This window comes from Pelmatolapia mariae, linkage group LG17 (assembly GCF_036321145.2).
Source record: "Pelmatolapia mariae isolate MD_Pm_ZW linkage group LG17, Pm_UMD_F_2, whole genome shotgun sequence".
Classification (NCBI taxonomy): domain Eukaryota; kingdom Metazoa; phylum Chordata; class Actinopteri; order Cichliformes; family Cichlidae; genus Pelmatolapia; species Pelmatolapia mariae.
In genome coordinates, this window is record NC_086242.1 from 26,032,369 (window position 1) to 26,053,534 (window position 21,166).

The 21,166-nt window shown below is 48.1% G+C and overlaps 1 protein-coding gene across 1 annotated transcript; it reads right to left on the bottom strand.

Annotated features, from left to right (window-relative positions):
- Nucleotides 1–433: 433 nt before the first annotated feature.
- Nucleotides 434–16,749, bottom strand: LOC134646667 (mucin-2-like). The gene is made up of 9 exons (XM_065469462.1): nt 15,981–16,749; nt 14,978–15,934; nt 9,331–9,447; nt 7,600–9,033; nt 5,764–7,545; nt 4,108–5,529; nt 3,037–3,924; nt 2,332–2,559; nt 434–1,542 (listed from the first exon to the last, which is right to left on the bottom strand). Exons 1-9 carry the CDS (start codon nt 16,747–16,749, stop codon nt 434–436), a joined length of 8,706 nt encoding a protein of 2,901 aa, XP_065325534.1.
- Between the last annotated feature and the right edge of the window lie 4,417 nt (nt 16,750–21,166).

Consider the following 21,166-nt stretch of genomic DNA (forward strand, 5'->3'; position numbering starts at 1 on the left):
AGCAGATTAAGTAGAGAGAGAAATATAGAAAATCAAAGCCACAAAGGGAAACAAATAAACAATACATAAATATAATTGTGCTTCTTTCTTTTATTTACAAAGCATGCTTTGCTATTATTACAAGGACTTCTTTGTATCACCCACTTGGTATAAACTAAAATCCAGACATTTGCATACATGGAAAACAATATGCATATAACGCATATTTAAAATAAATATTATAAATAATATTAAGTATTGAACTGACACAATTGTCTATGCCAACAAACAAAGAAGTCTTACATACTTATTCCAAGTCTGCTTCAACAATACTCTATTGCCTTTTTTCATGGACTTCAGTTTAACAGTGATTTGTAAACACAACTCAAATCTCGAAAAGGTTTGTGAGTCTTGCATCATATGTTTTTTTGTTTGTTTTTGTGTTATTCGGACTTCAATGAAAGGTAAAGAGAAGGAGTCCAAGCAGCAGATGGATCATTCCCAGTCTGATGGAACAAGCATCGCTTTTGGTTGTGGAGGCAGTAGTTGTACTTGATCCTGCAGCTGTAGTTGTAGAAGTTGTAGCTGGGGTAGTGATTGTAGTTGTAGTGGTTGTAGTTGGGGTAGTGGTTGTACTTGTAGTGGTTGTAGTTGGTGTAGTGGTTGTAGTTGTAGCCGTGGTTGTAGTTGGTGTAGTGGTTGTAGTTGTAGCCGTGGTTGTAGTTGGGGTGACGGTTGTAGTTGTGGTAGTTGTTGTTGTTGTTGAGGCGGAGGTTGTAGTTGGGGTGCTTGTTGTTGAGGTGGTTGTTGTAGTTGGGGTACTGGATGTAGCTGTAGTTGGGGCGGTGGTTATAGTTGGGGTAGTGGATGGAGTTGTAGTGGTTGTAGCCGGGGTGGTGGTTGTTGTTGGGGTGGTGGTTGTTGTTGCGGCAGGGGTTGTGGTTGTAGCTAGAACGGTGGTTGTAGTTCCGGTGGTGGTTGTGGTTGTAGTTGCAGCGGTGGTTGTAGTTGAGGCGGGGGTTGTGGTTGTAGTTGGGACGGTGGTTGTAGTTGCGGCGGTGGTTGTAGTTGCGGCAGCTGTTGTAGTTGGGGCGGTGGTTGTAGTTCTTGGTGTGGTGGTGGTTGTAGTTGGGGTGGTGGTTGTAGTTGCGGCGGTGGTTGTAGTTGTTGTTCGGGTGGTGGTTGTAGTTGGGGCGGTAGTTGTAGTTGCGGCGGGTGTTGTAGTTGGGACGGTGGATGTAGTTGTTGGTGTGGTGGTGGTTGTAGTTGGGGTGGTGATTGTAGTTGTGGCAGTGGTTGTAGTTGGGATGGTGGTTGTGGTTGTGGCGGTGGTTGTAGTTGTAGTTGGGACGGTGGTTGTGGCTGCAGCAGTGGTTGTAGTTGCGGCGGTGTTTGTAGTTGGGGCGGTGGTTGTAGTTGTTGTTGGGGTGGTGGTTGTAGTTGGGATGGTGGTTGTGGTTGCGGCGGTGGTTGTAGTTGTAGCTGGGACAGTGGTTGTGGTTGCAGCGGTGGTTGTAGTTACGGCGGTGGTTGTAGTTGTTGTTGGGGTGGTGGTTGTTGTTGGGGAGGTGGTTGTAGTTGCGGCGGTGGTTGTGGTTGCTGCGGTGGTTGTAGTTGCGCCGGTGGTTATAGCTGGGACGGGGGTTGTGGTCGCGGCCGCGGGGGTGATTGTTGTTGCGGCGGGGGTTGTGGTTGTAGCTGGGACGGTGGTTGTGGTTGTAGTTGTAGCTGGGACAGTGGTTGTAGTCGCGGCGGTGGTTGTAGTTGTTGTTGGGGTGGTGGATGTAGTTGTAGTTGGGGTGGTTGTTGTAGTTGCGGCGGTGGTTGTAGCTGCGGTGGTGGTTGTGGTTGTTGCTGGGATGGTGGTTGTGGTCGCCGCGGTGGTTGTGGTTGCGGCGGTGGTTGTAGTTGGGCCAGCTGTTGTAGTTGGGGCGGTGGTTGTAGTTGTTGGTGTGGTGGTGGTTGTAGTTGCAGCGGTGGTTGTACTTGTTGTTGGGGTTGTAGTTGCAGCGGTTGTTGTGGTTGTAGTTGGGACGGTGGTTGTAGTTGCGGCAGTGGTTGCAGTTGTAGCTGGGATGGTGGTTGTGGTTGCAGCAGTGGTTGTTATTGCGGCAGTGGTTGTAGTTGCTGCGGTGGTTGTAGTTGTTGTTGGCATGGTGGTTGTAGTTTGGGTGGTGGTTGTAATTGCGGCAGTGGTTGTAGCTGGGACGGTGGTTGTGGTCGGGGCCGCAGCGGTGATTGTTGTTGCGGCGGTGGTTGTAGTTGGGGCGGTGGTTGTAGTTGTCGTTGGGGTGGTCGTTATAGTTGGGGCGGTGGTTGTAGTTGCGGCGGTGGTTGTGGTTGCGGCGGTGGTTGTAGTTGGGGCGGTGGTTGAAGTTGTTGTTGGGGTGGTGGTTGTAGTTGGGGCGGTGGTTGTAGTTGCGGCGGTGGTTGTGGTTGCGGCGGTGGTTGTAGTTGTGGTAGCTGTTGTAGTTGGGGCAGTGGTTGTAGTTGTTGGTGTGGTGGTGGTTGTAGTTGTGGCAGTGGTTGGGGTTGTAGTTGCAGTGGTTGTAGTTGCAGCGGTGGTTGTACTTGTTGTTGGGGTGGTGGTTGTAGTTGGGGCGGTGGTTACAGTTGCGCCGGGGGTTGTGGTTGTAGTTGGGACGGTGGTTGTAATTGTTGCGGCAGTGGTGGTTGTAGTTGGGGCGGTGGTTGTAGCTGGGATGGTGGTTGTGGTTGCAGCGGTGGTTGTAGTTGTAGTTGGGACGGTGGTTGTAGTTGCGACAGTGGTTGCAGTTGTAGCTGGAATGGTGGTTGTGATTGCGGCAGTGGTTGTAGTTGCTGCGGTGGTTGTGGTTGTTGTTGGGGTGGTGGTTGTAGTCGCGGCCGCAGCGGTGATTGTTGTTGCGGTGGTGGTTGTAGTTGGGGCGGTGGTTGTAGTTGTTGTTGGGGTGGTGGTTGTAGTTGTGGCGGGGGCTGTCGTTGCAGTTGGGACGGTGGTTGTAGTTGCTGCGGAGGTTGTAGTTGTAGCTGGGAGGGTGGTTGTAGTTGCGGCGGTGGTTGTAGTTGTGGCGGGGGTTGTGGTTGTAGTTGGGACGGTGGTTGTAGTTGGGGCGGTGGTTGTAGTTGTGGCGGGGGTTGTGGTTGTAGTTGGGGTGGTGGTTGTAGTTGCAGCGGTGGTTGTAGTTGTAGCTGGGATGGTGGTTGTAGTTGCGGCGGTGGTTGTAGTTGCGGCGGTGGTTGTAGTTGCTGCGGTGGTTGTAGTTGTTGCTGGTACGGTGGTTGTGGTCGTGGCAGTGGTTGTAGTTGCGGCACTGGTTGTAGTTGCAGCGGTGGTCGTAGTTGCGGCGGTCGTTGTAGTTGTTGTTGGGGTGGCGGTTGTAGTTGCGGCAGCTGTTGTAGTTGGGGCGGTGGTTGTAGTTGTGGCGGGGGTTGTGGTTGTAGCTGGGACGGTGGTTGTAGTTGCGGCGGTTGTTGTGGTTGTAGTTGCAGCGGTGGTTGTAGTTGCGGCGGTGGTTGTGGTTGCGGCGGTGGTTGTAGTTGTGGCAGCTGTTGTAGTTGGGGCGGTGGTTGTAGTTGCCGCGGTTGTCGTGGTTGTAGTTGGGATGGTGGTTGTAGTTGCGGCAGTGGTTGTAGTTGTTGCTGGTACGGTGGTTGTGGTCGCGGCAGTGGTTGTAGTTGCGGCACTGCTTGCAGTTGCAGCGGTGGTCGTAGTTGCGGCGGTCGTTGTAGTTGTTGTTGGGGTGGCGGTTGTAGTTGGGGTGGTTGTTGTAGTTGTAGTTGGGATGGTGGTTGTAGTTGCAGCGGTGGTTGTAGTTGTGGCGGGGGTTGTGGTCGTAGTTGGGACGGTGGTTGTAGTTGGGGCGGTGGTTGTAGTTGTTGTTGGAGTGGCGGTTGTAGTTGTGACGGGGGTTGTCGTTGCAGTTGGGACGGTGGTTGTAGTTGCTGCGGTGGTTGTAGTTGTAGCTGGGAGGGTGGTTGTAGTTGCGGCGGTGGTTGTAGTTGCGGCGGTGGTTGTAGTTGCGGCGGTGGTTGTAGTTGTAGCTGGGATGGTGGTTGTAGTTGCGGCGGTGGTTGTAGTTGCGGCAGTGGTTGTAGTTGTTGCTGGTACGGTGGTTGTGGTCGCGGCAGTGGTTGTAGTTGGGACACTGGTTGTAGTTGCAGCGGTGGTCGTAGTTGCGGCGGTCGTTGTAGTTGTTGTTGGGGTGGCGGTTGTAGTTGCGGCAGCTGTTGTAGTTGGGGCGGTGGTTGTAGTTGTGGCGGGGGTTGTGGTTGTGGCGGGGGTTGTGGTTGTAGCTGGGACGGTGGTTGTAGTTGCAGCGGTTGTTGTGGTTGTAGTTGCAGCGGTGGTTGTAGTTGCAGCGGTGGTTGTAGTTGCGGCGGTGGTTGTGGTTGCGGCAGTGGTTGTAGTTGTGGCAGCTGTTGTAGTTGGGGCGGTGGTTGTAGTTGCCGCGGTCGTTGTAGTTGTTGTTGGGGTGGCGGTTGTAGTTGGGGTGGTTGTTGTAGTTGTAGTTGGGATGGTGGTTGTAGTTGTGGCGGGGGTTGTGGTCGTAGTTGGGACGGTGGTTGTAGTTGGGGCGGTGGTTGTAGTTGTTGTTGGAGTGGTGGTTGTAGTTGCAGCGGTGGTTGTAGTTGCGGCGGTGGTTGTGGTTGCGGCGGTGGTTGTAGTTGCGGCAGCTGTTGTAGTTGGGGAAGTGGTTGTAGTTGTTGTTGGGGTACTAGTTGTCGTTGGGGTGGTCGTTGTAGTTGCTGCGGTGGTTGTAGTTGTAGCTGGTACGGTTGTTGTCGTTGTGGCGGGGGTTGTGGTCGGGGCGGTGGTTGTAGTTGCGGCGGCTGTTGTAGTTGGGGTGGTGGTTGAAGTTGTGGCAGTGGTTGGGGTTGTAGTTGCAGTGGTTGTAGTTGCGGTGGTTGTAGTTGCGGTGGTTGTAGTTGCGGCGGTGGTTGTAGTTGCGGCAGTGGTTGTAGTTGTTGTTGGGGTACTAGTTGTAGTTGGGGTGGTTGTTGCAGTTGCAGCGGTTGTTGTGGTTGTAGCGGTGGTTGCAGCGGTGGTCGTAGTTGCGGCGGTGGTTGTAGTTGGGGTGGTTGTTGTCGTTGTAGTTGCAGCGGTGGTTGTAGTTGTGGCGGGGGTTGTGGTCGTAGTTGGGACGGTGGTTGTAGTTGGGGCGGTGGTTGTAGTTGTTGTTGGGGTGGTGGTTGTAGTTGTGGCGGGGGTTGTCGTTGCAGTTGGGACGGTGGTTGTAGTTGCTGCGGTGGTTGTAGTTGTAGCTGGGGGGGTGGTTGTAGTTGCGGTGGTGGTTGTAGTTGTGGCGGGGGTTGTGGTTGTAGCTGGGACAGTGGTTGTAGTTGGGGCGGTGGTTGTAGTTGTTGTTGGGGTGGTGGTTGTAGTTGTGGCGGTTGTTGTGGTTGTAGTTGCAGCGGTGGTTGTAGTTGTGGCGGGGGTTGTGGTTGTAGTTGGGACGGTGGTTGTAGTTGGGACGGTGGTTGTAGTAGTGGCGGGGGTTGTGGTTGTAGTTGGGATGGTGGTTGTAGTTGGGGTGGTGGTTGTAGTTGCGGCGGTGGTTGTAGTTGTAGCTGGGATGGTGGTTGTAGTTGCGGCAGAGGTTGTAGTTGCTGCGGTCGTTGTACTTGTTGTTGGGGTTGTGGTTGTAGTTGGGGTGGTTGTTGTAGTTGCCGCGGTTGTTGTGGTTGTAGTTGGGATGGTGGTTGTAGTTGCGGCAGTGGTTGTAGGTGTTGCTGGGACGGTGGTTGTGGTTGCGGCAGTGGTTGTAGTTGCGGCGGTGGTTGTAGTTGCGGCGGTGGTTGTACTTGTTGTTGGGGTGGCGGTTGTAGTTGGGGTGGTTGTTGTCGTTGTAGTTGGGATGGTGGTTGTTGTTGCAGCGGTGGTCGTAGTTGCGGCGGTCGTTGTAGTTGTGGCGGTGGTTGTAGTTGTTGTTGGGGTGGCGGTTGTAGTTGGGGTGGTTGTTGTCGTTGTAGTTGGGATGGTGGTTGTAGTTGGGGCGGTGGTTGTAGTTGTTGTTGGAGTGGTGGTTGTAGTTGTGGCGGGGGTTGTCGTTGCAGTTGGGACGGTGGTTGTAGTTGCTGCGGTGGTTGTAGTTGTAGCTGGGGGGGTGGTTGTAGTTGCGGTGGTGGTTGTAGTTGTGGCGGGGGTTGTGGTTGTAGCTGGGACAGTGGTTGTAGTTGGGGCGGTGGTTGTAGTTGTTGTTGGGGTGGTGGTTGTAGTTGTGGCGGTTGTTGTGGTTGTAGTTGCAGCGGTGGTTGTAGTTGTGGCGGGGGTTGTGGTTGTAGTTGGGACGGTGGTTGTAGTTGGGACGGTGGTTGTAGTAGTGGCGGGGGTTGTGGTTGTAGTTGGGATGGTGGTTGTAGTTGGGGTGGTGGTTGTAGTTGCGGCGGTGGTTGTAGTTGTAGCTGGGATGGTGGTTGTAGTTGCGGCAGAGGTTGTAGTTGCTGCGGTCGTTGTACTTGTTGTTGGGGTTGTGGTTGTAGTTGGGGTGGTTGTTGTAGTTGCCGCGGTTGTTGTGGTTGTAGTTGGGATGGTGGTTGTAGTTGCGGCAGTGGTTGTAGGTGTTGCTGGGACGGTGGTTGTGGTTGCGGCAGTGGTTGTAGTTGCGGCGGTGGTTGTAGTTGCGGCGGTGGTTGTACTTGTTGTTGGGGTGGCGGTTGTAGTTGGGGTGGTTGTTGTCGTTGTAGTTGGGATGGTGGTTGTTGTTGCAGCGGTGGTCGTAGTTGCGGCGGTCGTTGTAGTTGTGGCGGTGGTTGTAGTTGTTGTTGGGGTGGCGGTTGTAGTTGGGGTGGTTGTTGTCGTTGTAGTTGGGATGGTGGTTGTAGTTGGGGCGGTGGTTGTAGTTGTTGTTGGAGTGGTGGTTGTAGTTGTGGCGGGGGTTGTCGTTGCAGTTGGGACGGTGGTTGTAGTTGCTGCGGTGGTTGTAGTTGTAGCTGGGAGGGTGGTTGTAGTTGCGGCGGTGGTTGTAGTTGTGGCGGGGGTTGTGGTTGTAGCTGGGACGGTGGTTGTAGTTGGGGTGGTGGTTGTAGTTGTCGTTGGGGTGGTCGTTGTAGTTGTAGCTGGGATGGTGGTTGTAGTTGCTGCGGTCGTTGTAGTTGTTGTTGGGGTTGTGGTTGTAGTTGGGGTGGTTGTTGTAGTTGCTGCGGTTGTTGTGGTTGTAGTTGGGATGGTGGTTGTAGTTGCGGCAGTGGTTGTAGTTGTTGCTGGGACGGTGGTTGTGGTCACGGCAGTGGTTGTTATTGCGGCGGTGGCTGTAGTTGCAGCGGTAGTTGTAGTTGCAGCGGTGGTTGTAGTTGTTGTTGGGGTGGTGGTTGTAGTTGCGGCGGTTGTTGTGCTTGTAGTTGGGACGGTGGTTGTAGTTGGGGCAGGGGTTGTGGTTGTAGCTGGGACGGTGGTTGTAGTTGCGGCGGTTGTTGTGGTTGTAGTTGCAGCGGTGGTTGTAGTTGTGGCGGGGGTTGTGGTTGTAGTTGGGACGGTGGTTGTAGTTGGGACGGTGGTTGTAGTTGTGGCGGGGGTTGTGGTTGTAGTTGGGATGGTGGTTGTAGTTGGGGTGGTGGTTGTAGTTGCGGCGGTGGTTGTAGTTGTAGCTGGGATGGTGGTTGTAGTTGCGGCAGAGGTTGTATTTGCTGCGGTCGTTGTACTTGTTGTTGGGGTTGTGGTTGTAGTTGGGGTGGTTGTTGTAGTTGCCGCGGTTGTTGTGGTTGTAGTTGGGATGGTGGTTGTAGTTGCGGCAGTGGTTGTAGTTGTAGCTGGGACGGTGGTTGTGGTTGCGGCTGTGGTTGTAGTTGCGGCGGTGGTTGTAGTTGCAGCGGTGGTCGTAGTTGCGGCGGTCATTGTACTTGTTGTTGGGGTACTAGTTGTAGTTGGGGTGGTTATTGTAGTTGTAGTTGCAGCGGTGGTTGTTGTTGCAGCGGTGGTCGTAGTTGCGGCGATCGTTGTAGTTGTTGTTGGGGTGGCGGTTGTAGTTGGGGTGGTTGTTGTCGTTGTAGTTGGGATGGTGGTTGTAATTGCAGCGGTGGTTGTAGTTGTGGCGGGGGTTGTGGTCGTAGTTGGGACGGTGGTTGTAGTTGGGGCGGTGGTTGTAGTTGTTGTTGGAGTGGTGGTTGTAGTTGTGGCGGGGGTTGTCGTTGCAGTTGGGACGGTGGTTGTAGTTGCTGCGGTGGTTGTAGTTGTAGCTGGGAGGGTGGTTGTAGTTGCGGCGGTGGTTGTAGAAGTGGCGGGGGTTGTGGTTGTAGCTGGGACGGTGGTTGTAGTTGCGGCGGTTGTTGTGGTTGTAGTTGCAGCGGTGGTTGTAGTTGTGGCGGGGGTTGTGGTTGTAGTTGGGTTGGTGGTTGTAGTTGGGGCGGTGGTTGTAGTTGCGGCGGTGGTTGTAGTTGTAGCTGGGATGGTGGTTGTAGTTGCGGCGGTGGTTGTAGTTGCTGCGGTCGTTGTAGTTGTTGTTGGGGTTGTGGTTGTAGTTGGGGTGGTTGTTGTAGTTGCTGCGGTTGTTGTGGTTGTAGTTGGGATGGTGGTTGTAGTTGCGGCAGTGGTTGTAGTTGTTGCTGGGACGGTGGTTGTGGTCACGGCAGTGGTTGTTATTGCGGCGGTGGCTGTAGTTGCAGCGGTAGTTGTAGTTGCAGCGGTGGTTGTAGTTGTTGTTGGGGTGGTGGTTGTAGTTGCGGCGGTGGTTGTGCTTGTAGTTGGGACGGTGGTTGTAGTTGGGGCGGTGGTTGTAGTTGCGGCGGTGGCTGTAGTTGTAACTGGGACGGTGGTTGTGGTCGCAGCGGTGGTTGTTGTTGCGGCGGTGGTTGTAGTTGTAGTTGTGGCGGTAGTTGTAGTTGGGCTAGTGGATGTAGTTGTAGTTGGGGCGGTAGTTGTAGTTGGGGCAGCTGTTGTAGTTGGGGCAGTGGTTGTAGTTGTAGTTGGGGCGGTAGTTGTGGTTGGGGCAGCGGTTGTAGTTGGTGCTGCAGAACAGGCAACACCTGATACGGTACCAACGCTCTGCATGAAAGGTAGAGAACCCAGGCTTGAAGCAGCTGCACACAGGTTTGCAGATGCGCAGCCGTAACCTGGATACGTGCTGGTGCCACTGTTGACTTCAGATCAAAAAGAAGAATTTCAGGATAAGTTTCAAATTGGCTAATTTCAGGGAAGCTTAATATATTTCACACAAAGAACAATTTAACAGCTTTTTAAAATGTTTATGTGTTTGTCTGACTTCCAGGCTTGAAATTTTAAATCTTATCACAGTAACTTTCACACCCAAGGATAACATTTAGTATAAATTAGGATAAAAGTTTCCGCTCTTTTATATGTCAGATGTATCACAAAAGAATTTGAAATCATCTTTGATAGAAAACCGATGACACAACTGATACAACATAAAGACTTACTGGTTGATTGGAAGCATTGGTTCTCCACTCCCTGACACTGTAATGTGGAGGAGCACTGGCCAGTGGAAGGGTTACAAAAGGTGCATACTCCGCCATTATTTGACTGAGAAGCAGGATCTAAAACAGAAAAGAAGGCCATTTCATTTCAGAACAGAGACTCTTACAACATCAGATTATTGTTTTTATTTCTTTATATTATTCTTTTGTCATCAATGAGCAACGTAGTATTTAACTTACTTGGTAGAGTTTCTGAGTTGCAGTTATCTGTGTTGCAGCATTGAGCAGAAGCCAGAGCACTTTGAAAACCCAGGTCGACTGAAAATGTCTGAGAGGTTACGGCTGGACACAGGGAGGAAGATGCACATCCCTTGTAGATTTGTGTAACCGGAGTTCCAGATGAAGTAGCTACAAATTCAAAGTGCAGTTTGTTAATGTTGATGGAACACAAATAGCTTCACAGTGGATGTAATTTAGTGAAAATATGAAATATGATATGAAGAAAACATTACCTAGAATGGTAGCTGTAACACACATTGTTTCCGATGAACATGTATTTGCTGTTGTGCTTGAACATGCTGAATCTGTGCAGGTTTGGCACTGGAGGGCTCCAGCTGCAATCAGGAGAGAAACACAGAAATGATGATCACAATTTAAATATATAGCAAATATGAGATGTTTTGAAAGTTCATATTGGGTTACAACAGGTTACAGTCCAGTCAATACTACTCACTAAGTTTGGAAAAATAATTACAGTTGGAGATAAAAAGATAAATGATTTAAAGCTTTAAATTAGACTCTCTTCTATCTGCAGGTAAAATGAGTGTCCTTACCTGTGGTGGAGAGTGCCCAGAGGAGAAACAGAGAAAACGGCAGCTTCATTGTGATGAACAGGTCAGTTCTGCAGATTACTGGAATCCCTGGACTGCGATACTAAAGCTGAGGAGCACCACTGCACCTTATATACCTAACAAGTGACCTCAGGTTTGGGTGTGTTTACATTTTTACAGCATGATCATTCATACAGTCAATTCTTCTTTCGTCAAATCATTATGTCAAAGCATCTTACCACACCTTTCTTCTTCAATTCAACAACAAGTATTCATGCATCAAAACAAGCTCAGAAATTTTCTTTTACGTTGTTAACTTTTCATTAAATGAGAATGACTTCATGTCCTGTTTCATTAGTCATAATTGACACAATTTCGATTTTTGGTAAATGGTAAATGGACTGATTCTTGTACAATGGTCCCTCATTTATCGCAGGAGTTACGTTTTGAAAATAACCTGCGACAGATTAAATCCACAAAGTAGCCAGCTTTATTTTTTTTAATTATTATAGATGTTTTAAGGCTGTAAAACCCCTCACTACACACTTTATACACTTTTCTCAGAGAGGCATGAGCATTTTCACACTTTTTTCCCTCTCAAAGTTCAAAAAAAAAAAAGCATGCAAAATTGCACACAAAAAAATCCGCAAAACAGCGAGGGCGCAAAAGGTGAACCGCATTATAGCGAGGGACCACTGTATAAAGATTTTCTACTCTCCCGGAGGACTCAAAGTGTTTTATACAACAACGTTCTGGTAACCATAATTGATTTTCGATTCATACAATTCAGTTTCTTCATCATACAATGAATCTAACTTTTTAAAAGTTAGCAGATCATGGAATCCCTACCTCGTCTTTTTCTTCGTTCTTCATTTACATTGCTTTATATAACTATACTTTCTCATATTTGGTAGTTTGTTTTTATTCACAAATTTAAACAAATAACAACTGGTTGTAAAGAACTGAAAGAATCCCCCTCAAGCTGTAAATATAGTAAAATAACCACTTACACTGCCAAATAGAATCAGGATCAAACCTTATGAAACAGAACTGGAATGACGGTCAAGCCTACATGCTTAACATTCAGTATTGTCCACTGCATATTTAAATACTGTTAATGATAAATACTGTCTAGATAGTAAATTCAGGAACCCTGAGAATCTTTATTATCTTAGTTAGATGACATAAGTTTCAGATACTATTCATCTGCTCTACATAGTATAGATAGTTTTTAGGCCTGTTATTTTTCTCATTTTTTTATAGATGAAAAGAAATTAAAGAAAAATCATGTGTTTTAGCGACTGGCTGCTAGTGTTGAAGTCGCTATATACAATTAATTAATTAATTCTTTCTTTGCTAAGTTATCTCATTCCTTGGCTTTTTGTGCTTTTCCTGATTCATCTGTCAGTGTTAATTGGATTAACAGACAAACAGTCCTCTGATAATGGTTAGGTACAAGGGCTGGACTGAAAGTAGGGGGAAAATCAGCCGATGTCCAAGGAAAACTCTGAAAGACCTTCAGAAAGCCTGGAGAACCATTGCTCAGGACCCATTTAAAAATGACAAGAATGTCTGAAAATCTGTCTCCTTGGAAGCAATATAAGAAATGATGGGTGACTTAATACTTTTGCACAGTAGTGTAAGGCAAAGTAGTCAAAAAAATAGCAAATAATGTACTTTATAAAGATAGCCAAACAAGTCATACAAGCCAAGTTATCATAATCTAGTTTAGAGTTTGTTTGTCAAAAAGAGGGACATTTTGTCTTAATATGATTGTTACAGCCAAGAAATCATCTAAACCTCCTGATATACCATTTCAAGTGTTTTCAAGAATGATCATCAAGCATAACTGACGCTGAAAATCTGTCACAGTGTTATGTCACTCTCTGAATTTGCCACACCTGCTGTTGTTAAACCTATGCCATTGCCACCCTCTCTTTGAAATGTAATAATAGCACTCTTCAAATCAAACATACGGCATGCTGTTTATCAAGTATAATCATTTTACATACACACACCTGACTTACGTAGAAGTTGTTTTTGTTCTATTATGGACTTTCTGTGAAATGGAAATAACGCAGGTTGTTTCTGATGTACTTAATTAAGGCTTTGGGCATGACAGTAATTCTTCAGCTATTTTCCTGGTATGTAACCTACACACCACGGCCTAGTTATCTTCAAAATATATACTTCTTCTTTACTTTTTCTTTACTGCTTTACTCTTTTCTGTTTCCATGTCTTAGATGAAACACCTGAACCACTGTATGACAAATATGAACTATAAAAGGAAGCCTTTGGCTGCTGACGATGAAACTGCAAGGGCAAACAACCTGAACTGTTATCATGTCCAATTTCAAATAGACACTTACAAGGAATACCTTGATATCTCGGACAATGTAAAGTACAATATAAATAACATGACAAATTTATGCACTGTTATATTTTTTTCTTTAACAACACAGTTAGGAACACATTCACAGCTAAGGGGTATAATATAGATATAAGAACAAGTGCACTGCATATAATGAGCTTAAAGAATCTTGTATTTTTGACTTTTATTTTTAACCTCCTTCCCTTAGTAATCAAATATAGCGTCAGACAAAATAAATCCAATAGCAATATTGCTAATAATAATCCTTTTCCTCCTAAATGCTGTGATTTAGTTATACACATATAGAACCATATACAACAGGTAACATGAGTATTAAATATGTTGCCAGTTTGCTAAATACATTTATTTATTTATTCATTTGTCTAAAGGTGTTATTGATAGGTAATACTGAAATTCTCATCAGATCTCAGTAACAACTCATCAAATCCACACATGAGAGAGATCAAACCATAGATCTCCATAAATAAAGCTTTGTGTATTAATGAGAAATGATCCAGGGAAAAAGTATTGAACCGCTTCTTGAAATTTATTAAATACATCATGCAAAAATTCTTTGTTGCTTTGTTACGACCCCTCTGCTAGGGGCCAGGGCGAGAGTAACATAAACAAGCCCTTACACAGGAATCTAACAGAAACAGGGATTTTATTACCAATTTTACAACAGAAAACTGTCAGGGCTGCGCAAAGCAAGCCACTGGGCAATGTTACATACACACACAAAGGAAATAAGACACAAGGGCACTGTAGACAGCTAAACAAGACTTGGGGAAGGGAGGAAAAATAACTTAATACAATAAGCCCTACTCAGCTAACCTTCCGAGAACAAACAAGTGGGACTGGACAGTGCTCGGCTTTACACACACAGTTTAACTAGCATTCACAAAGCGGGCTGAAAAGGCAGACTGCGCTCTCAGTCTAAGCAGCCACGCCAAATGACAGATCATCAGTCTTTTATAGACACAGGTGAGCGGCTCAATCGGCCACTCGTTGTTTCCCCGTGTTCCACATGGTTCTAACCGGCTTAAATAATGAATTGTAGAATAAATTCTGCATTTGTAAATTCATTTTTGAATTCCAATTTAATAAATTGCATTTCAAAATCATTTTTCCAATTGCACTTTAATAAACTACATTTCAAAATCCTTTTTCCAATTGCATTTCAAAAAACATTTTTGAATTCCAATTTAATAAACTGCATTTCAAAATCCTTTTCCCATTTGCACTTTAATAAACTGCATTTCAAAATCCTTTTTCCATTTGCACTTTAATAAACTGCATTTCAAAATCCTTTTTCCAATTGCACTTTAATAAACTGCATTTCAAAATCCTTTTTCCAATTGCACTTTAATAAACTGCATTTCAAAATCCTTTTTCCAATTGCACTTTAATAAACTGCATTTCAAAATCCTTTCTCCAATTGCACTTTAATAAACTGCAATTCAAAATCCTTTTCCCATTTGCACTTTAATAAACTGCATTTCAAAATCCTTTTTCCATTTGCACTTTAATAAACTGCATTTCAAAATCCATTTCCCTTTCCTGTTCGCTCTGGGATTAGCTGCTGGTGTCACTGGCTGTATCCCAATTCAGGGTCTGCAGTAGTGATGCGCGAATCATGAACGAATCGTTCAATACTCGAGAATCACTTCACTGACTCATGAATCATGATTCACAAGCCCAACTGACTCACTGACTCATCCCTGTTGCTGTTAGCAGCAATATATCTAGCTTATAATTAAAATTGTGGAGAAAAACGAATAGTTATGTCTATAACTTCTGTTCCCTGAAGGAGAGGAACGAGGTACAACACATAAGTATGGGATATCACGCCCTCGCGTGTCCTGGCTGAAGAAACCTTTATTCACGCCTTTAAGGCAGATGACGTGTGATGACACGCGCACGGCCCCGCCTGCACATATAGCTGCTGTCATCACAGTCATCCCTCAGTTCGATAGCCGCTCTTCACCGAGCCAAACTGCTCAGTGGGGCCACCTTGTGTTGTACCTCGTTCCTCTCCTTCAGGGAACAGAAGTTATAGACATAACTATTCGTTCCCTTTCATTCGATTCACTCGGTACAACACATAAGTATGGGACATATATACACGCCCCGCAGAGCAGCCACCGAACCGGAATCGGGCCACTACTTCCTTAGTGAGTGGTAGACCCAGCAGAAAGGACAGTATGAGCCACCGAAGGGGCTGTAACGTCCAACCGATAAAACTGCACAAAAGTGTGCGGTGATGCCCAACTAGCTGCCGCACAAATATCAGCTACAGGCACCCCTTTAAAAAGAGCCCATGAGGTTGCCATCCCCCTGGTGGAATGAGCCCTCACCCCGTGGGGCAAAGCAAGACCTCTGGTGCTGTATGCCAGTGAGATAGCTTCTATAATCCAGTGGGACAGCCTCTGTTTGGACAGAGATCTACCTCTATTTGGATTGGCGAAGCAGACAAACAGCTGGTCACATAAACGCACATTCTGAGTGCGCTCAATGTAGGTGCGTAGCACACGCACTGGACAAAGAGAATGCATCCTCCTCTGCTCCTCAGATGCAAAAGGAGGGGAGCAAAAGCTCAGCAACTCAAACTCCATTGAGCTATAAGATGCAGGCATGATCTTGGGAAAATAGGCAGCATTTGGATGCAATACGACCTTGTGGCCATCAGGAGAAAACTGTGTACAGGCGGGATGCACAGACAGCGCATGAAGGTCACCCACTCGCTTTGCCGAAGCCAAAGCGAGAAGTAATGCGGTCTTATATGAAAGAAATTTCATATCCACAGACTCAATGGGTTCAAACGGGGGGCTACAAAGGGCCTCCAGCACCAAAGACAAGTCCCAAGCAGGGACACTGGACTTAAGCACGGGTCTCAGCCGGCGAACTCCTTTCAGAAAACGTATGGCGAGGGGATGTGCACCTGGTGTCACCCCATCAAAGCCAATATGACAAGCAGATATAGCTGCTAAATAAACCTTAATTGTCGAAAATGAAAGGCCCTTATCCAGCAGCTCCTGCAGGAATGACAAAACATCCACAATAGAGCACTGAAATGGGAGAGTGTGGCGGTCCTGGCACCATTGCTCGAAGGCTCGCCATTTGTAAGCGTACAAGCCTCTAGTAGATGAGGCCCTAGCGCTCTGAATTGTCGCTATCACACTAGCACCAGCCTCCTCCGGGGATGACGCGATGCACACAGGCGGTGAGAGAGAGTCCAGCGTTGAAACGCTCTCATTTTTAACAGTCCAAGTGGCACTACGGCGATCATAGATGCCATCATGCCAACAAGCGTAATATCGTCTGGAAACGCAGTCTGCGTCCCAGCTGAAACTGAGCGAGGCAGCGATGAAACGCGGCCACTCTGTGATCCGACAAACTTGCGCGGCTGGAAAGCGAGCATATTTCCAAACCGAGGAAAGAAATCTGCTGACTCGGGATTAGCGAGCTCTTTTGAAAGTGTGACAGAACCAGTGACAGCTGTGTCTCCGCCTGCTCTCTGGAACAAGCTGCGAGAGCCCAGTCGTCTAGGTAGGCTAAGATGCGGATGCCTCTCTCTCTGAGGGGCGCTAGCGCTGCTTCGACACATTTTGCAAAGGTGCGAGGAGCGAGCGACAGCCCGAACGGCAGCACTAGGTATTCGTAGGCTACGCCCTCGAATGCAAACCTCAGAAACTGCCTGTGTTTCGGGTGTATAGCCACATGAAAATAAGCATCTGTTAGATCGATTGTCGCAAACCAATCTCCCGGGCCGACTGCATTCAAGAGCTGTCTGAGTGTTAGCATCTTTAACCTGTAAGTACGTAGATACGTGTTCAAGACTCGCAGGTCGAGGATGGGACGAAGCCCTCCCCCTCTTTTCGGAACAACAAAATAGCGGCTGTACCAACCTTTGTTTGTCTCCGAAGCGGGGACCACTCGTATTGCTCTTTTCTGCAATAGCGCCTTTATTTCCTCTCTGAGTATCATGGCCGCCTCGGTGTTGACAGTCGTGTTTACGACTCCTTGGAAACGAGGCGGCTTGACCCGGAACTGCAACCGGTAACCCATGGCAACGGTTCGCAGCACCCACGGAGAGGGGGCGCAAGCGCGCCACTGAGGGAAGTGAGCAGCCAGCCAGCTGACCTGCAGCACCGTAGGCGGGGCGTTGTCACCCCCCAGTGTGTCTGCAGGGAACTGCATGACCTGCCTGACCTGGCTCATTCTGCCCGCAGGCTGAGCATTTGTGATTGTTTGAGAATAAACAACACTCTTTATTGATTGTAACATGGGAACATGTACATTCACACAGTTTGTTGGAGGCACCTTTTCTGGGGCACAACAATGAAAAACAGCGGGAACACTCGATGTGGTCACCTGAACATTTAACACACCTGAACAGGGAGTTACCTGAGGCATTTTGTGTGCAGGGGTTTTGTGCTTGGGAGACAGTGTTAGGAAAGTGCAGCGCCTTCTGGGGCTGACAACCTGAACAGAACTTAAGCGGCACCTCTTGTGCGGCAACAGAGGGGTAAAAGCAGCGTCTCCCTGCTGCTGGACCCCTTCTCCACTCGAAACCACAGCTAGGAGGGCTGAGGCTTCTTCCTCCTGGGCGTCGGGTCCCGCCGGGGGCCCGGGGGTGGGCCTTTGCTCCAGGCCGACTGGCGTGGAGCTCGGGCCGGAGGATGTGCTCTCGCTGGCGGCACACCCACTTCAGCAGTGGGCGCCGATCTCTTGCCAGTCGGCAGAGGAGAGGCGTGCCTGTGAGAGCTAGCTGCGGGCTTGGGTTTCGGCTGACGTCTGGGGATGATGTCGCGCAGAGCTTCTGTCTGCTTCTTCCTCAGATCGAATCTAGCCTGAATGGCTTCAAGTGAATGTCCGAATAACCCAGCCGCAGACACTGGTGCGTTCAGATATACAGCTCTGTCCCTATCCGGGACGTCAGAGAGGGTCAGCCACAGGTGCTTCTGCGCCACTACTGTCGAAGCCATCCCTCTGCCCAGGGAGAGCGCTGCACAGCGAGACGCACGGAGGATGTGATCTGTGGCGACTCTGACCTCGTTAAGAAGAGGTGCCAGCGGGCTGTCATCAGGAACCAGTGATCCGAGCTCCGCCAGGCACATTGCCTGGTACGTCTAGAGCATAGTTACGGAGCACATGGCGCGAGCAGTGCCGGCCTGAGCCCGATAAATCTTCTCCAGCTGCGAAGCAGAGAATCTGCAGTGCTTGGACGGCAGAGTTGCGGGGCCGGCGACACCATGGTTATGGGACGGGGCCAGATAAGCAGCCAGAGACGGCTCCATAGGGGGTGGGTTAGCTAAGCCAGCCCCCTCGGCGCCGTCCAACTCCATGTACTGGCCATAGCCGGGCACAGTGACGCGGGTTTGTCCCATGATGCTGTTAGCTCGCAGACAAAGTCTGGGAACATGGGAAGGCAGTTTTTGGCCGTTGCGGGCTCCGAACCGCGACGGCTTCTGAACTGGCGGAGGAGAGGGCCAGTCCACCTGCAGCTTCTCAGCAGCACGGCGAAACAGGGAGAAAAGAGAGGTGCCATCGTGGCCGACCGGCGCAGCAGCGGCGGCACATTGGCCCGACAATGAGCTCTCCTGCTCATCCTCCGACAAACCATGGATGTCCAGGCCGATGTCCAGCACGTCATCGTCTTCCTGGGGAGCGCTGGCGGGCTTCAACCCAGGCTGAAGCCCGTCAGCGCTCCTGCATGGTTCTGGCTCGTCATCGGCTAACCCGTCAACATATTCCATGTGGTCAGCCCAGCTAATTGCGGGGACATCGACCGGAAAATCCTCGTCTTCGGACTCGGACGAAGCCGGGGCTCCAGACTCGGAAAGGAGAGGGTCATGCCGTGCGACAGCCGAGCGTCCCAGCACTTTTTCCACAAACGTCACCCGTCTTTCCAGGGTCGAGCGCCGGAGCTGGCGGCAAAACGCACAGGCTTCGGGCTCCGTCAACGCTCTCCTAGCGTGGACGATCCCCAGGCAGACAGGGCAGGCATCGTGCTGGTCGCTGTCGTGCAAAGAGAAACCGCATCCCTGAGGACAGGGGCGAACAGAAGATTTCTGCTTTGCTCGCTTCGGTTTGGAGTCCATTCCAAAACGCAAAGCGAAACGCTGCACAGGAAAACTTGAAATTAGCGCTCCGCGGGCAGCCTACACACCAACAGCACGGTGGAGGCTAACACCAACAGGGGCAGTTAAGCTAAGTTCAAGTCGGCAGACAACGGAGCTAACTAGCAGCAGCTAGCTAGCCCAACTCAGCAGAGGTGTTCTCAGCGAGGTGAAGAGCGTAAGAACTGAGGGATGACTGTGATGACATATGTGCAGGCGGGGCCGTGCGCGTGTCATCACACGTCATCTGCCTTAAAGGCGTGAATAAAGGTTTCTTCAGCCAGGACACGCGAGGGCGTGATATCCCATACTTATGTGTTGTACCGAGTGAATCGACTGAAAGGGAACACAACATCCAGTATCTTAACAAAAACATTTCTGCTCTGAACTGGAAGAAAAAACCCTGAGTAGAAGCTCACATCAAGACAATAGCTCCTCGGTTCACAGTAGCATCGCTCTGCTAACATGCTAACAGCACATTTGAGCTATTCACCCCCTCCCTCCTGTGCTGAATCGTAGACCCAGCGAGTCACTCAGGACTCGCTAACCCCCTCCCTCCTGTGCTGAATCGTAGAGCCAGCGAGTCACTCAGGACTCGCTAACCCCCTCCCTCCTGTGCTGAATCGTAGAGCCAGCGAGTCACTCAGGACTCGCTCACCCCCTCCCTCCTGTGCTGAATCGTAGAGCCAGCGAGTCACTCAGGACTCGCTAACCCCCTCCCTCCTGTGCTGAATCATAGAGCGAACGAATCACTCACTCACTCACCCCCTCCCTCCGGGCTCACAGCTTCTTCTTCTTGGTTGGCAACCAATGTTAAGGCGCATTACCGCCCCCTGGCTCACGGCTCAGTGGACATTTAGATGAGAAAATATATACTTGACACATTTAAGGAAAATACTAATAAAATAAAAATAAACAAGATAAATGTTCCCTTTAGAAATTTTTTTGCTCTTTTTTGCTTTATAAAATAGTTGTTTTCTTTTAGAATCACTCATCTTAGCAGTAGGATTTACATGAAAAGAGAAAAGAAATTAAGTTGAGTGAAAATGTACATTTTTTGCACTCTCTGGTCAACTGACTCAGTGAATCAAATGACTCAAAAAACCCGATTCACTTTGGTGAGTGACTCATTAAAACTCGATTCAGTAAAAAGAATCAAATTTACCATCACTAGTCTGCAGCCTTAAAGTACGCAGCCTCAACGGTCCTCAAGGGCCGTGTACTCAAAGACCGCTAAGGCCGGAAGTGCGAGGCTTGTGAAATGGGACGGTCTAGCCTCCGTCGTGCTGCCCAGGTTGCCTAGCAACCATAACACCAACCGCTGGAAACGTTTCATACAGCTTTGTTTGACAGAAATGAAGGAGAACATATTTTGTTCTTGTGTTTGTTTCTACACGAGCTTTGTGTGATTTAATAAGTATCTGAGGCTGAGACCACAGGACTGTAAAACATGATTGTTGGCCTTCATTTCTGTACTGAACAGTCATTTAAGATTAGCTAGTAAATAACAATTAGCTAATGTTGTTCATGAGACTAAAGTCAGTGTAAATATGATATGGCCAATATTATAGTTATTATATTAATTATTATAAGTTATTACAGCAGTGAGTTTGAACTCTCAAATCAAATCACTTCTATTGTCACATCACATGTGCAGGTACACTGGTACAGCACATGTGAGTGAAATTCATGTGAGTGAACTCTGTGTCTAATACTGAGCTTCAGTAAAGATTCAAGTTGCAGTTATTTATATTTCCTATCACCTTAAATCTTCACTCAAAGACAAGTATCTTTGACAGTGTATATGTAGATGTATTATATATAAGAGACAAATATTGTCCGTTTAATATGTTGGCATTACTAAATTTGGCTCAATGCTTACATATATGTGTAAAAAGAAAATGTACGAGCTGTGAAAACTGTTTCTGATAAACAAAGAGTAGACTGATATATGAAATATTCCTTTATTGGGTGAGAAAATCAGACCATGTCATAACTGCTTTAAGTCATACAGAATAGATATCAGAGCCTTAAACAGGCTGACTTCTGCTAAATGGGTCAAACTGGGCAGAAAGTATACAAACACATAACATCCTTATAGAATATGATGTAACACTATAGATCAACTTACCTCAGAATATATAAAGCATATAAACAATTACAGCAATATGATGCAACAAACACAGCAGTACTACTAATCCAAAATACTCAAAGCTTCATAGAACTGAAACAAACATTTATTTTTAGCTCCATTCTGCTGCTGATACATACTTTAGGTTTCTGAATATTAAACTTGTTTCTGCCTTTCATAGTGTGTAACTTGAAGGCCCTGAGTACTTTCTCCCACACTGAAAACACTGGAATGATAAAATTATTTGAACATTACCTAATAAGACTGATTCAGGACAGACAATTAGTTATGTTAAACTTTTCTAGCAGTCCTTCACAAACAGGGAACAGTCTGTCTATTCTCTCCATCTGTCAGCTGCTGCTGGCTCTTCCTCCTCCTCTTCCTC

Bases quoted from the DNA above. Each gene is read 5' to 3' on its own strand.
- LOC134646667 (XM_065469462.1), bottom strand. From the start codon at position 16,749: ATGAGCCAGGTCAGGCAGGTCATGCAGTTCCCTGCAGACACACTGGGG. The intron at 7,546-7,599 runs GTACAACGACCG...CCACCATCCCAG, and splicing joins AACCACAACCCCAACAACAA to CTACAACTACAACCACCGCC. The intron at 1,543-2,331 runs CCACCGCCGCAA...CAACCACCTCCC, and splicing joins AACCACCGCCCCAACTACAA to CAACAACAACCACCACCCCA.